The 26,742-nt window shown below is 46.9% G+C and overlaps 1 protein-coding gene across 1 annotated transcript; it reads left to right on the top strand.

The window, feature by feature from the left end:
- Positions 1-5,090: 5,090 nt before the first annotated feature.
- On the top strand, positions 5,091-13,397 carry REELD1 (reeler domain containing 1). The gene is made up of 6 exons (XM_074155184.1): positions 5,091-5,310; positions 6,197-6,419; positions 8,007-8,179; positions 9,176-9,476; positions 10,139-10,202; positions 12,807-13,397. The coding sequence occupies exons 1-6, from the start codon at positions 5,091-5,093 to the stop codon at positions 13,395-13,397; spliced, it is 1,572 nt and encodes a 523-aa protein (XP_074011285.1).
- The last annotated feature ends 13,345 nt before the right edge of the window (positions 13,398-26,742 follow it).

Genomic DNA, 26,742 nt, shown 5'->3' with positions numbered 1-26,742 from the left:
GTTCTCCATTCTCCCTGTGGGACTACCATGGGTTTTTACTGCTCTCCCACTGTGGGTTTTTAACTGCTCTTTTTGCAGCTGGCCACTGCTCTTTGTTTTAAAGGTGACCTGGAATATTCTTAAATAAGATGGTGCTGCCAGCTTTGTTGGTTTAATGATCAGTTCCTTGTGATTTGGACTCAACTAACTGTTGCCACCTTCAAGATCTCTCCTTGATCAACGTGCCCACTCTTCTCTAACCCCCACCCCACCCCAGACTTTGTTCACAGGACTCAGGTGGCTGCTAACGGTCCAGGAAGGACTTCTAACTTGTTATAACCCTGATTATCTTGCAGTATCAAAGCACTTAACCTGTCAATGAAGCAATCAGCTTGCTCTTGAGTGTCAGTTCTCGGTTGCTTACATCCATGCCCATATTACATACTGGTCTCCACTGCACCTGCGCCATGTCTGCTGTCCCTGTCATGCCCCAATGATGTGGAGATGTAGAAGCAATCTGCAAGAAGGAGAAAGTTTCTGCATCAAAGAGCCTGGGATGTTACTGGGTTTATAATCTTTCTGTGTACTACATTGCTCAAATTTCAAGTTATACAGTTTATAGTCCATTTTAATTATCGAGCTATTACAGAGCATGCACGGTTCTCCCTAGTGCTATTTTAAAATCCCAGCTGTGTTTTTTCTTTCTTCTAGAAATCCACTACAGAAATGCTGCTGAGAAAACAATAAGCAGGATGTAAGTTGTCTCATGTCCCCTTTTCCTTACCAGCTTCCTACTAACACAGAAATTTATGACAGGAAAAAGGCAAACCTCTCTGTAGTGACAGCAGTGCCACGTGGTCTTCTTGTGACTGTCTGGGCTCCGTCGTCAGAGGGATACGCAGAGCCTGGCTGAGCTCAAGTGACTCCAGCAGGTCAAAGCTCTGGCCAGAGAAAGCTGAGGCAATGCTGTCCTGGTGGGTGATGCAACCAGAGGCTATGGCAAGGGCTGTATTTCTTATTGGAAATATCTGCCTGTCACGTGGCATTCAAACGTGCAGTTTGAGGTTGCTGGTAGGTGTTTGTGTCACAGTGATGACTATGACAGGCTTTTTTCCATCTCTAAGGAGGAGATAGTTGTGACATTTGGTTTCACTGCGGCTTTGAAGCCATGGAGTTCCTCTGCTTTAGAGCAGGCAGCGAGGATGAACTCTGCGTAAGGCTGTATTTCAAATCAGCCCAGCAATTAACGCTAAACCTGCATACAGCAGTCCCCAGCAGCACGTCCTGCCCTGCCCAGAGACTGCTGCCATCTTTGGGAGCGAGTAGAGCCAGTTCAGCGCTGCGGTACATCCTATGCTGTTACGGAGGGGATGGGTCTGGGTCTCATTCGTTTGAAACTCTTCTCCCCATAGAGCACCCAAAAGAGCTGCTTCACACAGAGCACCCAACACCGCTGTGTCAGGGTCTGTACTCTCACCCTACTGCTTTTCCCCCTTTTTCAGGTGGAAGCCAGTGGAGAAATGGTCCTCACTGGAACCGGCATAATGAAAATGTGTGCCTAGCTGAAGAAGACCATGCAGTGCTGTAACACCATGCTGTGATGCAAAGACCTACACTTACCTGGAATACTGTTTTCAGACCTGGCCACTGTGTCAGAATGGCTGCGACATGTTTGGCGTTTGCCCTGCAGATCACCAGAGGTCTAGAGCTGCTGCTTTATTATGCCGGAATTGTAAGCAAGGGATAGTTTAGCTTAGGAATAAGTTAATAAGGAAATGCCGTGAGACCATTTGATTTCAGGAAAAGATTAGTCATTAATAGAGCATAAAGGTACTCTCTTTTGTGTATAAAGTATGAGCAATTACAAACTGGAACTGAAGCAATATTGCAAACTCTTCCTCCCTCCCCACTGAACTACTCTGCTTCCAGTGACAACAGGAAAGAAAACTGTAAGACTTGCATTATATCTTGAGATTCAGTGAATATAAGGCCTCTTTCAGATGCAGAGAAGAGCGGTCTGCTGAGAGCCCAGTACCACCAGTTCCCACACTTTCAAACTGGTTAAAGCGATGACAGCTGGGATGTCAGTGGCAGTACCTCAGCGCCAGCCCAGCATCTTGTTTCACTTCCGAAGGACAGGATGCAGAGCAGGGCAGGCTGATGGGAACAGCACCAATAAGTGGGGTGTCTGCAAGCCTGCCTCCAGTTTTTGAGGGGTGCCTCGGGCAAAGGTCACCACTGCCAGAATCCCACACTGATCAAACCCTAAGCAAGATCAAACATAGGCACCACTGGAGCTGCAGAAACAAAACACGGTGGTGTCACCTATGTGTTGGTGTATCTCCTTTGGACATGGGACATCACAGGGCTTTGTGCTGTCCTGCAGGGGGAGTGGCCTGAGCACCAGCATGAACTCATTCAGCCATTAGACACACATTTATCCAAGGAGGAGGAGGACTGAAGGCCACCAAATACACCTTTGCCCCTCCATCTTTAATAGCTTTCCTGCACCACAGGGTCAGCCCCCTTCCTGGTGGGCCTGGGACACCAGAAGCTGCCTCTCAAGGGTCTGCTGGCTGAAGAAAAGCCAGCTGGCAAAAGGGGTAGTTACACCACTCCTCTTGCCCTACTTGGGGCCGCAAGGTGCCAGCAGTATGTTCAGCATCTCCTGATGGTGGCTCTAATGATGATAAGAAATTGGACCCTCATTTCTATCCATTGCGAGCAAGGAGCCGCTGGCAGGGAGTGGGGTGAGCCTGGTGGCGGTGGCCAGGGTCAGCTGAGAGTCCCGATCACCAGAGCGGTCTGCAGCGACGAGGTGGATCCAAGGAGGAGTGGGGAAGCCCAGAAACAGGATCAGCTCCACGGCCAGGCACCAGCACGGTTGCACCATAGCCTGGACAAAGAGCAAGGGTGACAGCCTGGACTGAAACGCAGCTCCTGTGCCAGGGGACAGTCACACGGATCAGATGCTTAGTCCCATGTGCTGGCTCCGGTGGGTTTGCGGCTTGTCGATGGCTCCTCTTGGCAGGGCTGGCGTGTGGGATGCACCTTCCCGGCCTTTCTAGCAAAATTCTGCTTTTGCTATCAAAATAACTCCCATGCAAGCGTGGGAGACAAGGGCATACTGCTGGGGGAGGGGGGGGTTCACGGACTAGAAGGAGCTGATGTGGTTTGCTTTGCAAAGTTTCGGCATGGAAGGTGGGGGGAGTGTGGGGAGGATAATGGGGCAAGAGTCCAATCCTCCAGCTCTGCAAAGGAGTCCCAGGGTGCCCCACACAAATCCCATGGCTTGCTGCTGCCCCCACCCCCCCCGCTAGTTGCCTTTGTTTTCATTGCAGAAGCTTGGAGATTTAAAAAAAAAAAAAAAAAAAAGTGGGTGGGATGTGAAGAGGAAAACTAATATGATTAAGGCAGGATTTGGGCGCTGGCGGAGAGCTGCCGTAGGTGGTGGGTATTAGCAGTAACAGCTGCTGCGCTTCCCATTAGAGGAGAAAGGGAAGAAGGTCCCTGAAAGGATGGGTCTCCGGCAGGCCGGGAGGGCAGCGGCGGCAGCGAGCCCAGCGGCAGACGTGTCCCGAGGTAAGCGACGGCGGCACCAGCAGCCCCAGCCTGGTCGGCCCTGGGGAGCACGGTCCCGCTCCCCACGGCTGGGGGGTGAGGGGCACCGGCGGGGAGGGAAGGGAAATGGGGCGCAGGCAGGGAAACGCTCGAGGGAAAGAGCTGCTTCTCAGGGGGGCTTTCATGAGCTCATGTGCATCGAGGGAGGTTTAGGTGTGCCCAGAGGGGAGGCTGACTCCACGATGAGGAGGCATCCCACCGCTGCTCCTGCAGGGGCTGGGATATTTAGGAAAGGCTCCTGTGACTCCCACAACCATCTTTTGGCACATAACTGGTTGGAATGGCATGATGCTCAGCTGCGGAAGGTTAAACCGCGTCTGTTTGCTCCCTGCTTCAGGCTGGGCACAAACTCTTTTGTGTGCTGAGGTGGCTTGTTAGACTCAGCTGGCAAGTTTCAGAAGTGCTAGAGATGGAGGTGTAAGCTACACCTCCTCAGCCTCTGCTTTCCTCTGGTTTATTTACATCTACTTATTGACTAAGCGAAATGAAACCTAAGCCAGGAAAAGCTGCATGTTGAAAAGAAGGTGTTAGAAAGTGCTACATTAAAAGCAGGGCTTCCTGCCTTACACTATCCATTCGATAACTACTGCACGCTCCTCATTCAGCTGCACTTTCAAAAGCGCATTCTGAAAAGTCAGAGTAACACAATACTCCAGCTAATCTGGAAACGTGTTCTGTGCCAGCCACCAAAGCTGAGAGGTACTAAAGACATGGCATACCAAATATTAATCTTTGACCGCGTCGAGAAAAAAAAATGCTTGCTTGGATTAAAAATTGGAGAATAAGGAGAAATCTTGGCATTAGCCAAAACGGCTGTCCATTTTTCTCAGGCTTCCAATGATGACTTCAAAGACAGCATCGCTTCTGTCTCGTCAGCAATAGCAAGCCCTGACCAAGAAAGACAAGCTGAAATGCTGCTGGTTGGCCAGGGATGGGGCCGACGGTCACAAACAGCCCAGTGCCTCTGAGCTGTGATGGGTGGGCTGCTAAAAGGTGCATCGTGCTTCCCCAGGCAGGAGCGAAAGGCAGCCCCATGCTGTCCCTGCGGGGACCCGGCTCTGTGCCGGGCACCAGCTCTGCAAGCAACGGGTTCTGCAGGTCTAAGGGTAGATGTTTCCCCCATTGATCAGGCTGTACGTTTGGGCTGGGAATGGTGGAGGCTGCTGAGCGTGGTCATGCAGAGTCTTCTCCTCCTCCTAAATGCCACAAGACTTTTAAGAGCAAAGCTTCTCCGACCGCTCCCTCCATGGGCAACTTTGCAAGACATGCATTCTCTTGCAGGGCCTCTCCTCTCCCAGCTCAACAATTTACTTCAAATTTTGAACGTCTGTGGATTACCATGTGCCACAGAGATCATTTATTCTCCTTCATTTAAAGGCTGTGGGAAGGGCAGCTCTGGAGCTCAGCTAATTCAAAGGTGCCGGGCGCACTCACAGGCTGCTGAAGCTGCTGCTTTGAAATGAACCTGCCTGTTGGTTTATGGCTGTAGGATGGAGGACGGCAGGAGACCCCACGTCGCCATCGTTGGCTGGGCATGCACAACCCTGTGCTTGGTGTCCTACACAGCTGCCTTCTCACATGGCGCCAGCCTTTCTGCCTGCACCGACATGATGCCCAGGCACCTGAGAGCGCAGCTGCACAGCCCCAACAACAACTACGTTACTGTCCACACCAACGTGTCCTTCTACTTCCCTGGTGACAAGGTTCCAGGTAAGGAACAGCTTCTCTTTCCTGCATCTGAAAAATACATGATAATTGAGCTCAAGTGATGGCATTAATTCTTTGTGAGGGAAGAAGGAGAGCTGCTCCAAGTGAGTTACGCCACCTCTCGTCACGAGGAAACGAATGTATTTACAGAGGGATTCTATTTGCAGCACTTTCCTAAGCTTTCTCAGGTGATGGCTGACTCCAGATTTTCACCGTGTTTCAGACCAGCTGTTTGCCAGAGGCAGACAGTAGGTTGGGATGCTTCGGGTGGGATTCATTTATCTCAACTCTGTCTCAACCATACGAGACCTCGCCACTCGCAACAGCGTGAGAGGCACCTCCAGAGGGTAAAGTGGCCTTCCCTGCTCCTCTGCACTGCACAAAGGGTGCACTGGGTGACTCACTTCACTCTTAAGTATGGTTGGGCAACGTGCCCTGTCCCCAGCATCACTGCTCCTGAAACAGATGCGGATAGAGCATCTCTCCCCAGCCTGGCCACTTGCCTGCTCATCCCTGTGCAAAATAAAACCCCTCTGAGGGCAGCACACAAGCTTTTGCATACGTACAGGGTGGTACCCAACCCTCCTTCCTTAAAAACGGCTGTGTGCTGCCTCATGCAGTGTGGTTAGCAGCTTATAATCATGGAGGGGGAGGAAAGACTCAAGCAAATTTTGTGTGCAATTACATACTACAAAATTAGGTAAAGTCTGGCCTCCTGTGTCCAGCATGTCCAAGACAGACCCTGAGGACAGACAGTAAGATTTGTTTGTTGTTGTTTTTGCACAAGGTTTTCTTCTGTTTTCAGTGCTAGCACTGGAAACTCCATTGCAAATTACTCACCCCGTAACTATGGGACAAATCCCTTTGTGTCGCATGTTTTGTCTTGCAGTGACAGTGAGGAGCACCCGGGATTTTATGGGCTTTTTGCTTCAAGCTCGCAAAGTGTCTAATGACAAAATCGCTGGCACATTCATCTTCATTCCTCCTGGTTCCAAGCTGCTGACTTGTTTTGAAGATGGTGACACCGTCACCCACTCAGACAAGTCACTGAAGAGAAACCTGTCCTTCGTATGGAAAGCACCAGACCAGCCCATTGGAGACATCAAGTTTTTGTAAGAACGTGCTGGTTCCTAACCAAAATTTGTGTCTTCTCAGTTAAAGGCTTGGCTTTATTTTTCCCATCGCACTTGTCCTGCACAGTGGTTTATGTATCTTGAACCCCTGCAACCGTATCCCAGCAGGTACATAAATCGCCATTTATATTTGCTGGGTAATACTGCTTTTTATTTACATGGTCACTATTTTCTCAGAATAACTACACTGGAAGATGACAGCCTAAGCACTTAGGAAATAGAAATATTAAGGCATAAAGAGAGAATTGTGGTCACTTTGGCTGTCTTTCTAAATAACACAGAGCATAGGACTTCCCTGCCTAAAGGATAATCTTGTATATCTCTTCTTTAAAAAAAAATAATTAAAAATGAGTGGTTTTTAAAAAGTTAAATGTAAGCAGAATTATTCACAGTAGGAAGAGAGAATGAGCACTGGGACAAAACTTGACATCCCTGTTCTGCACCAAAGTCCCAAACTGTCTGAGTATTTTGGTTCTGATTTGGAGTGAAATGAAACATTTTCTAACTGGCTGTTTCAGAGGAAACTCAGTGATATTTTAGTTTAGAATAGATTAAATTGTTATGTTTTGACTTTACAGAACTGCTTAGAAGCTGCTTGGCCAGATCATTGGCTGCTCCCCAAAGCATAAGCATCCTGATGAGCGCCATGGCTTGTGCATCTCATGCAACACTAATTCATTGAAAGAAAAATATCGCTGCTTAGCATTTCCAATTTTGCCTGTTGTTTTAGATTGGGAAATACTATTAAAACCACATAAAACTCAAGCAACCCAACCCAAACCCAACAACACCTATTCCTAGCCTTCTCTGATGCTTCCTTCACCCTCTGGCTTTTGAGCCTCCAAGCTGGTTTCTGATGGCATCTCCCTTTTCTCCCTATTACAGCATCTGGAAAAACTCCTTGTTAGGCTTAAAAATGCCTCATAAGAGTCAACTGGCACAGGAGAACCCGGGCTGGTTTCCCCTTAACTAATTTTCAGAAGCAGCTGAGCAATCTGAGCTGAAATTCTCCCCAAATCTCCAGCTTAAATAAGGCTCTCTGGATGAATGCTTAAAGGTTGGCCAATGCAGTTTTGGCACCTGACAAAAAGCAGAGGGTTAGGAAGGATCAAATATCAGAGGGCTGAGAAGAGAGACTCATTTTTTTTTCCTACCTATTCCACTGTTTGTACAAGTTACATTGACTTGTTTTAATTAGTAAATACCACTGTTGTTTCCCTGCCTACGGAAGATTATAAGCAGAGCTAGTCCAAGTTTTCCAGATGTACTTCTGTTAACACAGGAATATAAGTGTCTTTTTTTTTTTTTTTTTTTAATTTAAGTTCCCAACCCTTTTTTTTTTTTGACTGACCTTAATTATGAGTGGTGATTCTTCACCAAGCATCTTTCTTATGGGACCTGGTGTCTTTCATTTGTAATATAAATTCTGTGACGGGCTAATCCTTTAAAATATTTTTGCGCTGCTTCTGCCTTCGGGTTAAAGCAGTCCTTGTGATTAGCCAAACAGTCGGATGTTTTATTAACGCTATAGAGCCGGTAAATTCTTGCCTAATTATGTTTTAACAGCATCTCTGTAGTCCAGTCATACTTTGTTTACTGGGCAAAGATCGAATCTGCTATCGTGGCTCAGCGAGGGCAAAACGAAACACTTACTGGCAGCGGCAAGAAGCCCGACCCCGTAAGCCCCGAGCCCTGGCAGGGACCGGCTGACCCGCACCCCACAGGGACAGCGAGCAAAGGTATGGGATCCTTACTCACTGCTTCCCCCAGAGTAGTTTTACAGCTTGTTCCAGGCAAGCGTTGAACACAAGTGACCCCAAATAAGCTGGAGGGACCCGTTTAACTCCCGTGGTCATCGGGAAATCGGTGATGGCCACGATGAATGCCTTGAAGTGAGGGGATGGGTCAGCACTCGAGGTGATGGAGCCAGTTCCGAGGCAGGTACCGGAAAGATAAACAGGGTTGCCAGATCTTATTTCAGATCTTTCAGTGGTTCCCAGCGATAGGACGAGGGGCAATGGGCACAAGCTGAAACATGGGAAGTTCCATTCAAATATGAGGAAAAACTTCTTTCCGGTGAGGGTGCCAGAGCTCTGGAACAGGCTGCCCAGGGAGGTCGTGGAGTCCCCTTCTCTGGAGATCTTCAAGCCCCGCCTGGATGCAGTCCTGAGTGATGTGCTCTGGGCAACCCTGCTTTAGCAGGGGAGTTGGACTAGATGATCTCTAGAGGTCCCTTCCAACTCTGATGATTCCATGATTTTATGATTTCAATGCAAACCCTAAAATACAACATACTTTACCTAAAAATCTCACCTCCTGAAAACAAGCAAGTGCAATTAGTAATGCTGTCTAAATAAAGGAATACATTTGTCTCTAAATGTGGCTATTGCCCCTCAGGTATGTATTTAGTTGTATTTACGTGGCCTTTGGTCTGTAAAACGCTCCAAGAATTTACTTATACCCAAATCAGATGTGTTTGTCAGCATTTTTGGCATGGCACGAAGACTGAGTTTTAATTATTTTACTTTACCGTAATTTAGGCAGTGAGCTTTGCTGCTTTACTTTCCATCTGGGTTCCCACTTAGAATTAAGAGACAAGAAAATAACAGAAAGTCACTATTACGATCCTTCCTGGCAAACGTTAGCACCGAGTGGGATTTGAAATAAACAAACCGAAGACAATAGACTTCTGCTCCTCTCTCCCTGCTTCTTGTTTTGTCTCCGTGCTGGACAAGGTCCCACCTCTCCCGTGGCTGCCACCACCTCCCCACAACGCACCCCCGCGCCGCCTGCCAGCCCCACCAGCATCACGGCAACGCCGGCACCGGAGCCAGGTTTTGGTATGGGATCAGATGCCCGTCCTGGTGCTGAGCTGAAGAATCCAGCCTGGCCTTCTCCACCTGTGTCTGGCGGGAGCGGTGGGTCCAGCAGCCGGGGGCTGGAGCCGTCCCTCCCCACCCGAGACCCCGGCATGGTGGACATCTTGCAAGGTTTCATCTCCTGGGACAACGCCTCCAGCTACAGCACCTCTGACAGGTAAACTAGGTGGTGGGAAGAGCTATTTCTCCAGCCCTTCTGGGGAAGGAAAATAGTACTAGTTTCCCTATGGATGAGTGAGGGTCCGTGTAGGAAGGTGACCGCGGCTGGGGGGAAGGTGAAAGGGTGTTTACTTGCTGAAATGTTAAGAAATAATCCTTTGGAGATTGCATGTGACAGAGAGTAACAGGGAGAAAATCCAAAACTCTTAAAAACCTGGTGTTGTGCTGCTCAGCCCAGCGGAGGATTGGCCAGGTGGCTGAAAAACATGATAAAAACTATTGACTGCTACAATATTTTTCTAAAAGTGCATGCAGATATTGAAAAAAACAGTGAACTCAGCAGAGCTATTTCTCCACCTGCAGGGAAAAAGAAGAAAGAATCTAAAGCACTTACGAAATTTGGGCCGGAGGATGTCTGCTCAGAAGTCTTAGAGGGTTTGGGCCACATGAGCTTTCAAGCAATGTTTTACACTGTGGGTGGAAATGATGGGAAGAGCAATAAATGGTCACTTGTCATTAAAAATACAGCCCCGTATGGTCTGTGTTGGCTGCTCTAGGGAGCATCACGCTTCCCTGGTGGTGCAGAGCCCGGGGATTCTGTGTGAGCTGCAGTGACGGGTCTCACTTACTAACCCTGCCTTTCCTCTGTGCATGTCTTAGAGCAGGAAGCACTGCCAGCGCTGCCACCCCACACCTGTGTTTGATCTGTAAAGACGACGGGCAGGTAAGCAGCAGGGACGGGGAGGATGTCTTCTCCAAAGACAGAAAGGTCTAAGAGAAGATGAGATAAACCTCTTTACTGTGTCACAGCACCAAGCAGCCTGTGTAGGTCTCATAAGTGACTAAAACTACACTGTGACTGTTAAGAGTTTTAATTTTTTTCCTTTAACTGAGAATTGGGTTTTATATCTCTTCTTTTTTTTTTTTTTTTTGTTTTCCTTTTGAACCCGCTGCCTGTTTTTATAAGAGTCCCACTGTAAAAGCAATCTAAAGTAACTTTTCCATATGTAGACCTGACTACAGGCTGCTGGATGTTATGGGGCTGGGAATGAGTGTTTTATTCCCATGGAAAGACGAGATGTGTCCCTTCCAGAGGTGCTGGATAGATACCACCCATGACATTCACCAGAGGTTGAAGAGTTCATCTTCCCGGGGGTTGGCCAAGGAAGCTGTGTGCTTTCCGAGGACAGGGTCAGCCTGGGAGGCTGGATGGACCAGAAAGGCAGAGGTGGTGGTGGTGACACGGTTAACCACAGGCACAGTGTGCACTCAGCAGAGAGACAGGACAAGCAGGTAGAAGCCACTTTTTGGAGAGGAATCCCAGAAAGATGTGAAAGGACTGCAGCCCTGGGGAAGTGGGGAGGCTGTATGTATGGAAAGAGATGTGGGAGCTGGAAAGGGCATGTGAGGAATTAGGTAGAGAAAGAAAAGGAGAGCGAGAGGAGGGAGAGGAACGGGAGAATATCAGGGCTGCAGAGATGAGAGGAGGATGCTCAGATGGGAACTAGTGGAGAAGCTGGAAAGCAGGGATAGCTTAGAGACAGAGTACACAGTTAGGGTACAGGGTAGCAGGGAAGTCGAATACGCAGGGGATGGAGAGACGAAAAATGCAAGGAAAATAAAGACCTAGATCTGGGTTGCAGGATGCCACAGAAGGAAGAGAAGTAATCTCACAGAAAATAAAAGAGGAAGGGGCTACACAGACATATTTAGGAAGGAGAGGAGGACAGAGAACAAGTAAAGGAGAGACATATGAGCATCTGGAGTAGCCACAGAGAGAAGTGGAGAAATGACAGAAGATGGTAACCAGAAGAAAGGAAGAATTATTTCACAAGGCAAGACCAGAAGAGCATAATGAAATAAAATATTGAGAAATTAGGCAAGAAAAGAGAGAAGAAGTATGAAAAGAAAAATGAGGCAAAATAGGGCAAGGACTTATGAAGCAATTTCATTTTCTATCCCAAAGTCCCAAATCCTGCAGTATATCCCTACAGTATGGCATCTGCATTTTGAAGGCCAAGTGATCCATACACATGCAATCCTAACTTAGCCAGCCAGCTACTTCACAGTTTGCAGTTCAGCTACTGAAAGTCTTTTATTTACTACTGCATTTTACTAGCAACTTCAGAACCAGTCTCTTCCACAAAGGATTCTCTGACCCTCCCCTACTTTGGTTCACAGCTGGCCAGGGCTCCTACCTCAGCTTTGTGCTCCTGTCACACTGTCTTCCCAGCAAGCTTTAGAAATCACTAATGACGGTAGAGGGTGAGAGTTCTTCTGGTGTAATTAATGGATGTGTGAAAAAGCCTGCTGGGCTGGACAGGCTGGAGAGGCGCCAGCTACTGAGGGCCAGATCCAAATCTCAGTGGAGCCAAAGAAAAGAGTCCAGTACATTTTGTAGGTTTTGGATGGGGGCTCAGGTGCACAGTGGGAATGGAAAAATTCAGTGGGGGCCTCCTAAATTGTACGATTGTTTCACAGTTAGTCTTGGATGATATCTGCAGCAAAGCCTGGGCTTCAGAACTGGCATGGAGCAGCTGTCATTTTGTGATGGATAAAATAAGGTGTGTGGCACCAGGCAGAGCCCCTAGGAACAGGAGCACGCAAGAACAGTCATCCCTGCTAAAATGGATGGTTAAGCACCACTGAGAAGCAGCAGGTTTCAAACTGACTGTATAGACTGAGAAAGCAAGATGGGTTCTGGGGAGAGTTCACTGGTTGTATGTGACAGCCCCAAAACCACTGATGTCCAAGGCCATCCCAAGCCTCCTGGGTCCCTCTGCTCCATGGTTTGATCCACAGCCTCAGAAGGGTGATAAAGAATCCCGGGGGGGCTGGTATGACCCTAAAAAGCTTGGCCAGGAAGATCATGCCTGTCCTTTCAGCACGACGATGGCATCACTTAAGAGGGGAATTGTTTATTAAGTGATTTTTTTGTGATAAAAAAGTTTGTGAAAAATACCACCACCACTACCACAATGGGAGTTGCAGACCTTTACTTAGGCAAAGCCGTGACCTTCCTCTCCGCCTGTCACCTTCACCTCTGCTCCTTCAACCCCCTCTGCCTTGCCCCCCTGGGACCAGCTCCCAGTGCCTTCTCCCTCCCATGGCAGTTCTGATACAGGTAGAACGGGGTTGGATCTGCCTCATTTTCTAAAAGCTACTGAATAACCAGGGGATGGAGCAGGGTTATTCCAAGGCCGGGGGACACCTGGGTATCAGAAACACAGAGCTGAACTATATCGTGATGTCAGTCGTGGATGGGAACATAATCAGCCCTCTTTCTCTTTCCTCACTGAACATCTCATTGTGGTTTTGCTCTCAAAAGGCCACTACCGAGAGCAGGACCATCTTGAAAGCCTCCCTGCCTGTGACAGTGTCTCCTTCTGCCCCGCATGTTCACACTCACTTGGGTGATGCCACTGCGACAACAGCCTGGTTTGGTGATGCCACTGCTGCCGGCAATTTGTCATCGGCTTCAAGGCAAACGGCAGAAAGAAAGCTGGCACCGCAGCCAGAGGTGGCAAGTGCCAGGGGTGAGGAGGAGGAGGAGGAGGCGGCAGCAGGTGGGAATACCCTGCCATGGGTGACCAGACCAGCTCCTGAATCTGCTGTTCCTGGGAAGGGAGAAGACCCTGGCAGAGGAACCCGACTCCTAGCAACCCAACTCGGCATCCTCCTGGTCTGCACCGCTGCCCTGGGCCTGGCGCTGGCAGCTGCCGTGCGCTGTGTCTGTGCCCAGCATTGTCACAAGCGGACAGAGGTCTCCTTCAGCGAGCCGGACCCAGAGGTCATCGCCGTCAGAGAAAACGGGGAGGTGATGCACTTCCGAAAGATCCGGGAGAACAGCTTCGTGCTGGTGCAAACCGAGTACAACTGGGTCAGCCCCTCAAGCAGCGGGAAGAAGACAATCATCTGAACCTCTGCAACGCTGAAAGCGGGGCTACAGCGGCCGGTGGAGGTGGAAACGGCCCGGACTGCACAGCACAGGGTATAGGAAGCAGTGGGGTAGTTCCTCTATAGGAACTACCTATAGTGCCACCATATAGGTAAACAAACTCGAAGCAGCCAGTTCAGACAGAGGTGTTAGTCGAAAGAAGCTAAGCTACAGCTGCTAAGAAAATAGAAGTTGATAGATTGTTCAGTGTGTTACACTTACCGCAATTAATATTGTATATCTGCTCATTAGCTGTCACTGCAGCCATGACATACGCTTCCTCTGTTGCCTTAAGGGTGTAGCCAAAAATAGAAATTCTTCCTCTGTGCTCTAGTATTGTCTCCTGTTTAATCTCAACAAAAGTTTCTAGTGTTATATTTCTTTCTAGGAACTAGAAACCCCCGAAATAAACCCAACCATTCTCATTTAGGAGCTTACAGGTTTGATTCCGTGCACTTGGTATCTCTCAGATGACAAAATATTTGCCGGTGGATTTCAAATTTCAATTTGAAAATCAAAAGCAATAACTCATTAGTGGAGAACATTGATCCAAAGAACGCTGAATTGATCTACGGGAATGAAACACAGGGTGACGGACACCAGCTTTTGGGGGAGAAACATGCCTCCTCATCAGGTGCAAATGGAAGAAAACCTCTCCTGTCCATTTGCACCTGATGAGGAAGCTTGTTGAAGCCTGACAGCCAGCATTTACTTGGTCTTTTACTTCGAGTCAGCTCAGTAACACTCTGTGCAGAAACATGCACTGAGAAGTTCCCTTCCCAGGTCACTTTGGAGATCCCCAGCAAAGGCTGCGTGGAAAGTTAACAGCATCCTTGTCCTCTGAGTGTGTGCAAACTTCTCTCCGACTGTGTGGTTTTCTGCAGCAGGCCACTAAAACAGCCCTTGGAAAACATGAAGATCCTTGACACCTTCTCAGAAGGAGAGGTGATGACAGCAAGGGTAAAGGTTTGTTTTACTGCAGCTTTGAAAGAGCCAGAAATAGCCCTGATATCGATCCTCTTGAGACGTACATTTTAGAGCCCTTCAGAGAGCAGGAATCACCCCTTCTGGTGTCCTTCTCTAGGGCGGAGGGGCTCAGATGGTCCCCAGGCTGTGTAATGGGGGCCAGACGGTAACTTTGGTGCTGCAGCTTATTTCGCAGCCTGCAGCAATCCCCCCCTGAGCTAAGCAGATAGTGACGGGACCCTGGTGGCTCACACATCCTTCCTGGTGACAACTTACGCCCTCTGTCAGGAGAGCCCCGTGGCCATCTCCAACGAGCTGGCCATCTTCATGCTTGATAGTCAGTCAAAGCTCTGCTCCCAGGTCCTCCCTTACCTTGCCATTGACTTCAGAAGAGACAGGTGGGACACAGATGAGTTCTCCTGTTCAAAGCCCTACAGCGTGATGAACTCAGTGCGGCTTTTGCTAGTAGCACCTTCTATTAGTGCTCAGAAAGGGCTGGTGTCTGACCTTACCGCTGTACAGCGATTAGCGATGTGGTGCTTGGCACACACGGCCAAATTTGTCGCGTTAACTTCTAGGCCTAGTGAGCCTTGGGCAAAATAAACGAGTAAGAAAAGAAGTGTACTTACAAATGCAGCTTGCAGAGATGAGCTTGATGTTCTTAACCATTGCAGTTTGAAGAGAAGGGTGGCCTCACCATGTCCCTTCCGCTGCAGAGTAACCAAGGGTAGCGCTGGAATTGAAAAGACATGTGTTTCAGGGCTTGAAAGGATGCCAAGTGAATGGGTTTATGTTTAGTAAGTCGAGCTTAAGCACTACCTGCTAGGAAGTCTACAGGTTTCTAAGTACAAGTCTAGATGCTTACAATGGCATTCCTCTCCCATGTCATGTGCTTTAGAAAGCAATCATGTTTCTGTAACCCAGCGTAGCTGAACTGCGTAGCGACTCAAGCAGACTGCATTCAAGTCCTTGTTAATGCAGCCAAAAAAAAATCCTAATTAACTGAGAAAATAGGTCAACAAACTCTTAAATATTTAAAGAGCTATCACATATTATTTTAAAAAAAAAGTCTTATAATGGCGTAGCTGTTTATGAATAAATCACAAATACCTATGGCCTCTTCCACTGTCTCTCTAGATTTAACGTTACCAAACTGGTACAGCCTCAAAACCGTAACCTTCATTTCCCCGGCACTTTCCCCATGACCCAGCACCACTTCTTGCCAGGCTGACCGGAGCAAGCGAAGGCTTTGCGGAGACGTTCGATGAGGATAGCAGCACTTCACCACCACTCTCTCTTCTGCCAAACTCTGCCTTCTGTTAAATTTATGCAGCTCCAGTATTATTAGTAGTAAAACCAGTAATGGTGAGCTCTGAGGGACACAGCTCCTTTCAATTAGTAATGACTTGTGCTACTTTGCGGGCTTGGCTGAGACCTAAAGTGCTTGTGTTTCTTTTCTTGACTTCTGAATGATGTTTCGTTTATTGTAGTTGCCATGACAAGAGGGATGGAGGTTTTATGCCTTCTTAAGGCTGTTAAAAACATGAGCGCTGATTAATTTATTAAAAGGCAAACCATTCAAACACCCCCCCAATTCTTAAGTGACTCGCCTTGTATGGAAATTCATCTGTGTTCATGTTTGGAACAGATTTACGAGAAAAAAAATGACAGAATTAGGAAAAAAAAGGCACAAACCATTCTAATATTTACTGGAGGGACAAGTGAAAGCCTTGCCTTGTTTCCCTCTTCAGTTGCACGGCTGTGTTGGTCACAGACATTCTGCTGGAACTGGGGGATCTCAGTTCCTCCAGCGCCGGTCAGCCTGCAGCCGGCTGTGGCCCGCGTTAGGCTGCCATCCCTCAGCAGAGGGACAGGGCTTTGGGTCAGAATTACTGACCAAAGGTGTGGAAAGCAGCTCAGACTCAGCTCTAGTGCACATCTATCCTGAGTCTGCCTCCCCACCAGCTGAACAGGTATCAAACGCAGTTTTGGCAGTGAAAACTCCTACGGCTTAAATCTTCCGATGCCGTTACAATGCTTGAGCTATCCTAACTAAAAATGAAAAGATAAAAAATTTAGAAATAACTAACTTGCACACAAGGCGTGCCCGTTCATCACGCCCTTACTTGCATACTCGTTTTCCTACCTTGTGTCTCTGTGATTCCCTCTTTCCCTCAGCTCCACAAAATTATAAACCACTGCCCCATAACCATCAGTCCTGCGCGTTGAGCGTGTAACACCATCACTGATTCTCATCGCTTTTTCCATGGTATCTGAAATCACTTTGGTTTTGCCCATCGTCAAGCCCTTTCCTAAATCTGTTCCCCTGCGCTTCAGGGACGATATCGTGTCGTGCGGTTATTACGGAGATCTGGCTGGGTGGCTCGGCCGGCCCTTTTGGCACAGCTTCTGCGACTACTCAGGATCACCCAAACCAAGGGAGGGAAAGCAGCAAGGCCAGGAACCCAGTGAGTAGAACACGCGGCACGTCCCACAGCAAACAGCCCGGGGAGATGCCTTGCTGAGGGATGAAGGTTCGTCCTCTCCCTCTCCCCTGAGGGCTTGCCCCTGCTTCAGCCAGCTCCTCGGCGGAGCTGCAGGTGCAGGTGCTACATATTCACTTAGATTTCAATAATGATGAGAAACGCTTGTAAAAAGATGAGGAAATGCTCTAACGATCCCTGCAACAGTCAGCTGCAGAAAGAGAGCTGCTTCCCAGCAAAAACCAACGACAAAGGAGTGCCCTGACCTGCCCAGCTGATGAAGAGCAGATCAGCCCCCTCGCTGCTCCCCCCGGCATGCTGGGCCCCCTCCGCTGCCCCTGCAGGGTCTGAAAGCCATGGCCTCTGGGCACGCTCCGCAGGGCTCCCTTCCTTTTGGCCCCCTCCCTCTCTCCCACCAGCGCCTCCGAGGCACCTACCAGAGGGCAGAGAAGGACACGGGGAGTCATGACTGCCCTCGGACCACTGCTCAGGGATCTCTCCCCGCTCCCTCCCACCGCTGAACCGCTTCCCTTTGCGGGTCTCGTCACAGCAGCCCCCTCTTTCCTCATCAGCGCGTGTGTGACTCTCCCGGGAAAGTGTTTTGTTATATGATGTATGAAGGATCATGTCTCAAACCACATTTTACTGTATATTTAAGTGTGCGTTTTGCTGATTTACTGCTGTTCTAGAGAACATCTCCCTTCCTGAGCAGGGCAGGCCCATAAAGGATGTATCAGCTCTGACTAATGATTATTAGTACATCTCAAGGTTATGTACCACAATCAAATAACGTGTAGGAGGGAAGCGAGACTCCAGCTCACTCGGCTGAGGACAAAGATCACAGATAGTCTCTTTGAATCTTCAGATTGCAATATCCATTACGGATTGCCACCTTCTAGTGTCAAAGTATAATTTGTCGTGGAGAAAATGTGTCGCTATTTCAAAGGGGAGTCAAAGATCAGCCTCGCTGTATATCAGCGGCTGTTGATGTACGTTCGGAAGCGACGGCCAGGTACCAAGGACGTTGGGCTGCTGGCACAGAGGGGAAAGGCAGGAGACGGGACTTGCTGGTCTTTATTATGCAAACTCGGGGCCCAAAGTGGGAAAATATTTAACCCAGTCAAGTAAAGCGTCACCAGTGATTCCCGGCGCAAAGGCGACGTGTCAGACGTGTTAACCGCCTCCTCCTCCTCCTCCTCGGGCAGCAGGCGGCGGGGACCCACCGGCGCCCGCTGTGCCGGGAAGGGCGAGGGACGCGGGGCCGCCGTCGGGGAGAGGGTTCCGTGGGGGAGACGGTTCCTGCGGGGGCGGGGTGGGGGGGAGCGCGGCCTCCGCCCGCCCCCGCGCCGCCGCCAGGGGGCAGCCTTGCCCCGGCCATGGCGGCTGCCGCCGGCCCCGCCGCTTCCCCCGGGCCGGGGCGGGCAGCGCCGGGCACAGGGGGGGTCAGACCCGCCGCACCCCGGCGGGAGGCGGGGGGGGGTGTGTGTGTGCAGCCTGTCCGGGCCTCGCCATCCTCTGAGCTGGGGGAAGGCAGCGGCTTTCCCGGCGCTAGGGCCGAGGCAGAGCCCCTGGAAAACCGGGGGATGCTGGATTCCCCGCGGGCTTCGAGCTGGTTGGGATACCCGGCAGGGAAACACACCAGTTACCTCCAGTCTCCGCGGGCTTCGGGCTGGTACCGGGCAGGGAAACACACCAGTTACCTCCAGTCTCCGCGGGCTTCAAGTCCCCGTTGAAGCAGAGGAGGCAGGCACACCAAAAGGCGGAGAAGGAACAAGCGGGGAGAGTCCTCGGAGCTCGGAATCCGGCTCCCCCGTCGCTTTCTGAACTGCGAACAAACGAGGCCCCAGCCAACCATCAGTCCAAATTTTTCACTTCAAAGTCAAAGGGCTGATTTGACTTTTGATTTCTAAAGGACAACCATCAGAAGAGATGGATAGCGCTCTTGGCGATCTGCATGATTTATTTGGCAAAGCCCCTAAGTTCTTTCTGGAGCAAATTAATACTAATTCTCATCTGTTTGTCAGGGGGCATTTAATGTACGCTAAAAAGTCATTGGGAGTTTTCTTCGGATGGAAGTCCGTTCAAAAATGGAACAAAAAAGATGAATTTGAGAGAAAAGCTTAATAAAGTCTTCTTTAAATGAAAACCACTCAAGGCTTGATTGTTAATCAAAAGGACATTACTTACCTTACTCAGCATCGTTGAAACCAGAATCTGGCAGCAAGTTTTAAAAAGGAACCTTTTTTCTCTTTCTTTACAGTCACAATTTATAACAGTTGAATTATTGGCTATAAATACTCTTTTCCTTCTGCTAATGTATTGTGCTTCTGGGATTGTTCAGAGCAAACATTTTGTTGCTAAGACAATAAACTCCTAAACTGGGGCTTCTGAAAAAAAAAATTTCAAGCACATTCCAAGCAGCAGCTATTCAAAGAATACCACGAGGCCATCTTATCAGACTAAATCAAGTTTCGCTTTCACTAGTATTGAAAAGAAATTTGTTTTCTTAAACATAGAAAGCTGCTGCTTGCAATGCGCCGGAGCACATTCATGTAAATAGCAAAGCTAAAAATTGGAACGGGATGAATTAGCAGAGAAAGTTTGCTCTTTAAAGTAACAAGCTAAACAAGCAAAATATATTCTTAAATAGATGCAAAATGTTAAATTATAGAACACGGAAGATGAGGATTTAATACACACCCTGTTATACATGGAGAGCAGTTTTTCTATATGTAATATCCACCTTACTTTTAAAAAAACCAACTACCTAAAAATCTTCCAAAAAAGCTGGTACCACATAGATTTGAGTTTTCTTCTTTTTTAATCAATGTCCCAATAGATACTATAAATGAGAATATCTGGGAACGCTGATACGCAATAGTATAGCTATATACAGCTCTTCATGCCCTTTATAATCAGAGAGGTTACGCATTAGTGTTATGCATCACAAATACGTGTTACCTGCTCAGAAACATGATAAAAAGTCAGGCTCCGCAGACCGCGGCGCTTCTGTTCTGTTCCCCTGGCTCACACAAAAATCTCACGTATCACAGCTCAGCTATGTTTTTACATTTGGAGGGGCCAGAAAGAGTGGTTTTGCGAGCGCAGGGTGGCAAACCCCCCTGGCGCCCTGGGGAAGTGCTGCTCCCGCAGCCGTGGGATTTGGCTCCGGCTTGGGGAGAGATCGGTGCGTGATGCTCGCAGACAGCCGAGCTGAAAAGATACAGCCTTCCCACATTAGCACTCCGTGAGGTGCATCAAATACAGTTATCGTATTAGCTGGCTGAAATTGTGTCATACTCTTTATTTTTAGTATGCTATTATGCCTCTGGGATATATTTTATTTAACAGGGAATTGGACCTAAACAGATGTTGTAGCAGTTTTCTAAAGGGGGCTTTAGGCAACTGGCCGTGAGGTACCTGAAAGAATGCGTGTATGTTTTGAGGGAAGGGCAGAGTGAAAGCGTGAGCCAAACACTATACACGCATCTTTCTTAGTCCTGAGTCACTGTTTGGAAATACACAATTAATTTTTCAGCCAGTGATCTAAAATATTTCAAGGAAAAAAAGATCTTGTCATCTTTATTAAAAAAAATCTTGTGGATCTCCTGAAATTTCTCTAATGTAAAGCAACATTATGAAACGGAACAAGCGAGAATTTGCTGAGGAACTTGGCAAACCATCTCATGCGGTAATTCGGGATTGCCCAAAGCACCAACAGTGACTATAATGGATACAGGGGTGAGCTGCCAGCCCGTGTGGGTGTTCCCATCCAGCAGAGCTGCGAGTCCTAATGAAGAACATGAGAACCATAATTACAATGGCTGAAGTTCTTCTGTGCCAGCGCGAAAAGCTGACTTCTGCTTCCCCAAGCAGAATCTTGGAAAGCTGCCCTGGTCTCTCGGTCACAGTTACCCTGTCATGCTGCTATGGGATGGGGGCTCCAAGAAGAGAGCATCTTCTTAGAGATGCTCTCCAAGCAGACGCGAGCATCATCTTGGTGATAACACCAACAGGTTCAGTTAGGGACAGCTAACTGGGAGAAGTTTAAAAAAAAAAAAGGGGGATGGGGGGAATTTAGGTTGAAGATAGGGGAAAAAAAGATGCTTTATCACTTATTTCACCAAACACTGTTGACAACAAGTGGCAAAACCGCGTGAGGAAGGCACCAGGAAATAAGACAGAATTTTGTAACATCTTGGGTATGGGCTATGCAGCAGACAAAGGACACTGATGGGGAAGGACTCCAGTCACAACGCTAAGAAATGGAGGGAGCACAGAATTGCAAAAGCTTTTGTCAATAGAATTTCATACCCAATTATTGTCATGGGACTCTCAAATTTTATTTCCTGCAATTCTTCTGGCAAAAGGCCAGTTCTCAGATGACCTCCATAATTTTTTTAATCCTATCTACGAAATCGTCTTTCTTTTGAGGCAGCCCATTTTCCTCCCTTTTAAGAGAGCTGACTTCCCTTAGAATTCGGAACTGCTTCGTAAGAAAACTGACCATAAACAGTAAGTTTTCTATTACAGAGGTGACCTAACATCAGCATGCTAACATCTGCAAGCCTTTGATCGTGTTACAGTTATACTAGACGGAGGATACAGAGGATGCCACCCAAAGAGGCTTTTCTTCTTCTACTTCATAACTGGGTGAAAAATGGTTGTGCCAGGTGGCCACTTTGAACACAGGTAAAGAGCGGAGAATACCCACCAGCACGGGATCCTAAGGAGATGCACGGCCTCTTCTGTGTGCTGCGAGCTGTTGGGTATCGGCTGTTTCTCCGAGCAGGAACCGCAATCAATTTCTACTCTCACGCCTGGTTCTGGTCTGGGCTTAGCAACGTAGGGTCAGCGTTGATTTGAACCTACCAGATAGCCTAAGAATTAACAGGTTATTTTATTGCTTAACAAATCCAGGTGACGGGATCAACTCAGTGGGGCTCTTTTCTGCACAGCAATGCCAAAGGCCATTGATCTACCTGCCCTCCCTGCCCAAAACTGCAGTCAGCAGGGCAGGTGGCAGCGAGCAGAGCCCGATTCAACAGCAGCTATTGCTCATTTTCTTGTCACTCTAGAGGTCACCGGCTGGCAGAAATCTCTGCGGAAACGCATCTAAAAATATTTTGAAAACTTGGCCTCCGCTGATGAGAAAATTAAGTGGTGACTCATGCTCCCATCAGCTCCAGACTTGATTACTGCAATTTGATGGACTGAGAAGCTGATATTCCACCGAGACTGCAATTTGCTTAGGGGAGCAGCCGAGAGGCCTCATTGGCACCAATTGCTTCCAACACATCTCTCTTGTCCTTTTAATCACTAACAAATTTAATTTCACTTCTCACTGAGGATCTCACTCTCCACCTCTCTGGCACGAGAACAATTTAGAGGCTGCTTTCATGACCTCTGCTACAGCTCCAGATGCCAGCATGAAGCAGACCTGCCTGCAGCAACGCCTCGCACCTGTATTTCCTGGCTTTGCTTTCTCTGGTCCCGCACGCCCAAAGCCATCAGACAGCCCTTGACCATGCTACTCCAGAAGACTACTTACCATCCTGCAGGGTGTTCTCTGTTGAATGAGAATTTTACAGGAACGGTACACAAAAAACTTCGAAGAATTTAATTCAAAATGCTTCCTCAAAGAAGTCACAGTCTAATGATGACAAGTGATAATGTGGTTTAAGGAGGAAAACAGCAAAGAGGAGACAATCTTCCTCTTCTGCCGTTATTCTGATTTGATGCTGTAGTTTTGGTCTGGGAGATTGGGGCTACCCGTGGAAACAGGGACGAAAGAGATTTGGTTTGTTAGGTGCTGGAGAGGGCAGGCCATCAAATCTGAAGTAAAATACTCCTCATTTACTCTCCTCGTGCTACATTATCACCGAGCTTTGTTAGAACAATGGCAGGGCTCTTCAAACAGCTTCCCCCCAGGGAGACCGCTCCGCAGCTTAACAGCCCTTTCGCTGGAGATGTGCAAGTGTAACCGAGGGCAGAATTTAGTCTCTTGTCTATTTAACACGTTTGCGAGGGGCTGTATGCGTTTCTGGCACTTTATAATAATAGTAATATAAATGCATTTGGATTATAACAAAATGGAGAAACTACGATTTAGCCCTTTACGGTGTTGTAATTCCCAAATGCATCAACATCTATTTAAGTGCAAAATAGTCTACGGTTTACAAACACAGTGCTGCAATCCTCTGCTGTAAAGGTTCTGTATGAGATTATGATTCAATACAAAACACAACTCAGTGTCTGAAATTTCATTTTTAATGTCAGAATAACATCAGAAAAGTAGCTCTTTCTCCATATGCAATCTTGCAAAAAAAAAAATGTATACCAGGGACTTGGTCCTTTCTAGTGATTTCTACATATATAACTGCTCATCTCTTATGCACGTATGCACTTGCACATAAATAAATGTGCTCGCAGACAGACAATATTTCATCTTACCTTCTAACCTCCTGCTGTCAAGATATTTCCACAGGAAACCGTACACAAATAAAACTAACAGCTCCTCTTTCCCTGACTGCCAGAATAACGTAGGGGACTACTTCTGTAAAACCACGCTGCTGGATTACTCGCCTCTTGCTCTGTGAACAAGCACAAACTGTGCAGCTTCTGCGGAGATCGCCTTTTCTGTCGCGTAACCTATTCGCACTAACTAAAGGACATAGAAGAAAAAAACCACAACCATAATTATGATTCTATCTACATAAAAAATGATTTATCTTGGATCTATTACTGGAGTCATCAAAAGCTTCTTGATTTAGCGCACAAAAAGGGAAATAAAATGTTTGAGTAACTGAACGCAAAGTGCTGAGATTCCCTGTGATGTCTGAAGTGCCCCTTTATTGTTTGGGCATTTTTCCCCTCTGCTATCATTAGATGGGATTATAGATATGCAGAAGAAAATAAGTGTTGATGATCAAGCAAATCCTTATGTTGTAACATGGACGAAGTTCTCGTTTGCCTTCAGTTTTGCCTGATTATGTTCAATACTGGATATCCCTCAGTTAAATTTAAAGCCAAGAAGTTGAAAAGATTCAGAACTGTTCTAACCCTCTACTGAAAAACTAGTGGAGTTCAACGAATTAATTTTCAATTGATGATAATTTGCAGTATTCTGAGGACTTTCCCCAAGTTCAGTTCATAAAATATTTCTGTACAGTTTACGGATTTTTTTTTTTCTGAAGAACACGTGAACAGTTTAAAGGCTTAGCCACAAAAGAACGAAAACATAGGTAACAGAAGCAAAAAGTTGACCTAGAGGAATAGCAATTTTACCTTATTTACCTATTAACAAAATTAAATTCAAAACCATTCTGTTTATTAAAGACATATAGGCAAAATAACAAGTCATAAACCAAACATCTTAACAGTCTTTAAACATAACAGAATTGATATGCATAATTAAGTTTCATTAAGTATGGATTTAATATATGTATTTCCATTTTGCTTTATATTCCCTTTAGACCAACACCTCCCAACACTCATACACAATATTTAGGCTGCCCCAAGCAATCAACAAGGACTTTGTAAAGGCTCTAACAAAACTCCACTTTAAAACAGTTTGAAATATTCTTAAATGAAGAAAAAATTTAACAAAGGAAAAAGGACGTGTCCAGTGGAATCTAAGCAAGTTGTTGTACGTACTGAAAGTCGGAGATTCAGTACAAAGAGGTAGCTCAGTAAGGGTACTTGCAGTGTTCTGACTATGTAGCATCGACACAATCACAGTAAGTCACTGTATGCTTGAACCCTTCCTATATATTTTAAAAAAGTGAGCACTCTTTCTGGGCCAGTTGCTTTGCCATTGAAAACCAACAGAAAGCGTCAGCGATTTCAGTGGGATCGGGATTAAGTTCTTACATAGTCTGGAAGTTCAGGTTTATGGAAACAGAACACAAAGAAACTGTCCTGAGTCTGGACTCTCTGCTGCAAGCAGGGTTTTTAAGCCCAGACAAAGGAATTTCTTCCCACATGGAGCCAGTTACCGGTTAGCATGCTTAAGGAAGGGGAACCTTGAATTTGGCCCAAGAACACGCACGCTATCCTCTCCAATTACCTCGCTGGTTGACCTGTTGGGGGATCTTGACTATGTGCTGTCTGGGGATGCGCTGATCAAAACTGTGAGCTCACTGCCCACTGCCCTTTGCATCACTGGCTAGTGAGAAGAGAGCACAGTCCTGGGGGACACGGGCGGTGGACAGTGTCCCTCAGCCCTCCTGCCTGCTCAGTGTGCAGAGCTTCATCCCCCTCCAGGGGATGAAAGAATTCAGCATGTTGCCACCTCAAGTACCTTTGTTACGTGGTCGTTTTATTGGTGATGACAATTCCGAACAAGGTAACGCTGCCAGGAAACTGGAAACTATTGTTTCTCGTACAGATGGCACCAGAGCAGTCTTGCACTGACTGACCATCAGGTAAAGCACCGATGATTGGTACCAGATCACTTTCCTGTTGTTCACAGGAATAATGGACTAGGAATAACAGACTAGGTAAACCAAACACAGGTTTTTTTCACTAAGGCAAAAGGATATGAATTTCACATGCCTGTTGTCATACAAAAGATCTTTAGCTTGTGTAAATGTCCATAGCCTTATCAGAACTACAACAATTTACATCTGCTAAAGACCTGCTCCTAAGTGTTTGCACTCAGTTGTACCCTTAACTGCAACGTTAACTTGAAACTTCTGCATTTATACCGATCCCAGTTTGACCTATTTCTTTCATTCCTTTCAATGTTTAAATGCACGGTTGCCAGCACAGTTTTTGCAGATGGGTACACCTCAAAGTCTGCACTAGAGTACATTTTTGAAATCTTAATTTCCCAGACACGATGCAGTGCTGGCTATATGTTTAAATATATGCCTGTGTTCCTTTCTCTTGAACACTCCTCTTAGAAATAGTATTTTGCATTCTTTTTTAGTATAAGTTTATTAAGAAGAGTAACAAAAGTTGCGTGTGACTGATTGTCAAATTAGCTAAGATAGTGTTTCTGTTACTATAAGGATCCTTTTAATTGGCAAAAAAAAATAAAATAAAAAATTGTCAACTTTCTTGTCCTCACAAGCTATCATTCATTACCAATGCAGCAATATAGAAAATGTAGCTTGGCTTCCTACAATAAAGGCTGTTTCAATATTAGCATCCTAAATTCTGTCACTGCAGATCTCCGTGCATTGCACCAGGGGAAGGAAGAGAAAAAAGAAAAACAAAAATTTGTGTTCTTCAGGGGTAAATTATAAAAGATCTCCTAGCTGCAAACACAAATACTTCACTCATAACCCAAGCACCAGACCATTTCTTTGAAGAAGCTTATGAGGCATTTAAGATATACAATGGCACAATATCATACAATGGAATTGAAAGAATTTTCTTGAGAAACCATTAACTTTGAAGGAATGTCTAGACAACTGTGTCAACAAATGCAAATAATTCATGCTTCTCAGCTTCTATCCAATGGATGGCCCCATGCTGAGCATACACAAACTCAGAAGAAAAAGGCATGTCACAGTCATATGACTAGGGAGTGTAACAGAGTCACACAGAAATTCAAGTCAATCTTGGAAAAAAAACCTTCAGAAAGCTCTTCCCCAGGGTGAGCCGGCAGTGGGATAGGCTTCTGGTCCTTTTGGCTAGTTTAAAACAGAGACTTACAGCTAGTGCACCCTGGCTTCAAATTAGGGGCAATGGAAGAAACAGCTGTTAGTCGTGACCATTCACTCGGTTAGAAAAATAAAAACTAAAGGACTCCAAAATACTGTACAACCTCTTGCAGTAACCAACAAAGTGGCTTCTGGAAACAATGCTTTTGCCAAAAATGCATCTGTAAGGCACTTAACAGGTATCTTTCTAATATATATATATATATA

Source organism: Numenius arquata, chromosome 10 (genome assembly GCF_964106895.1).
Source record: "Numenius arquata chromosome 10, bNumArq3.hap1.1, whole genome shotgun sequence".
NCBI classification, from domain to species: Eukaryota; Metazoa; Chordata; class Aves; order Charadriiformes; family Scolopacidae; genus Numenius; species Numenius arquata.
This window is presented reverse-complemented; position numbering and strand designations above follow the sequence as displayed.

What these genes read in the sequence shown, in the direction of transcription:
- REELD1 (XM_074155184.1), top strand. Translation starts at nt 5,091, where the DNA reads ATGGAGGACGGCAGGAGACCCCACGTCGCCATCGTTGGCTGGGCATGC. An exon ending in ATTGGAGACATCAAGTTTTT is followed by an intron (nt 6,420 to 8,006) that starts GTAAGAACGTGC and finishes ATGTTTTAACAG; the next exon opens with CATCTCTGTAGTCCAGTCAT. An exon ending in CACAGGGACAGCGAGCAAAG is followed by an intron (nt 8,180 to 9,175) that starts GTATGGGATCCT and finishes GTGCTGGACAAG; the next exon opens with GTCCCACCTCTCCCGTGGCT.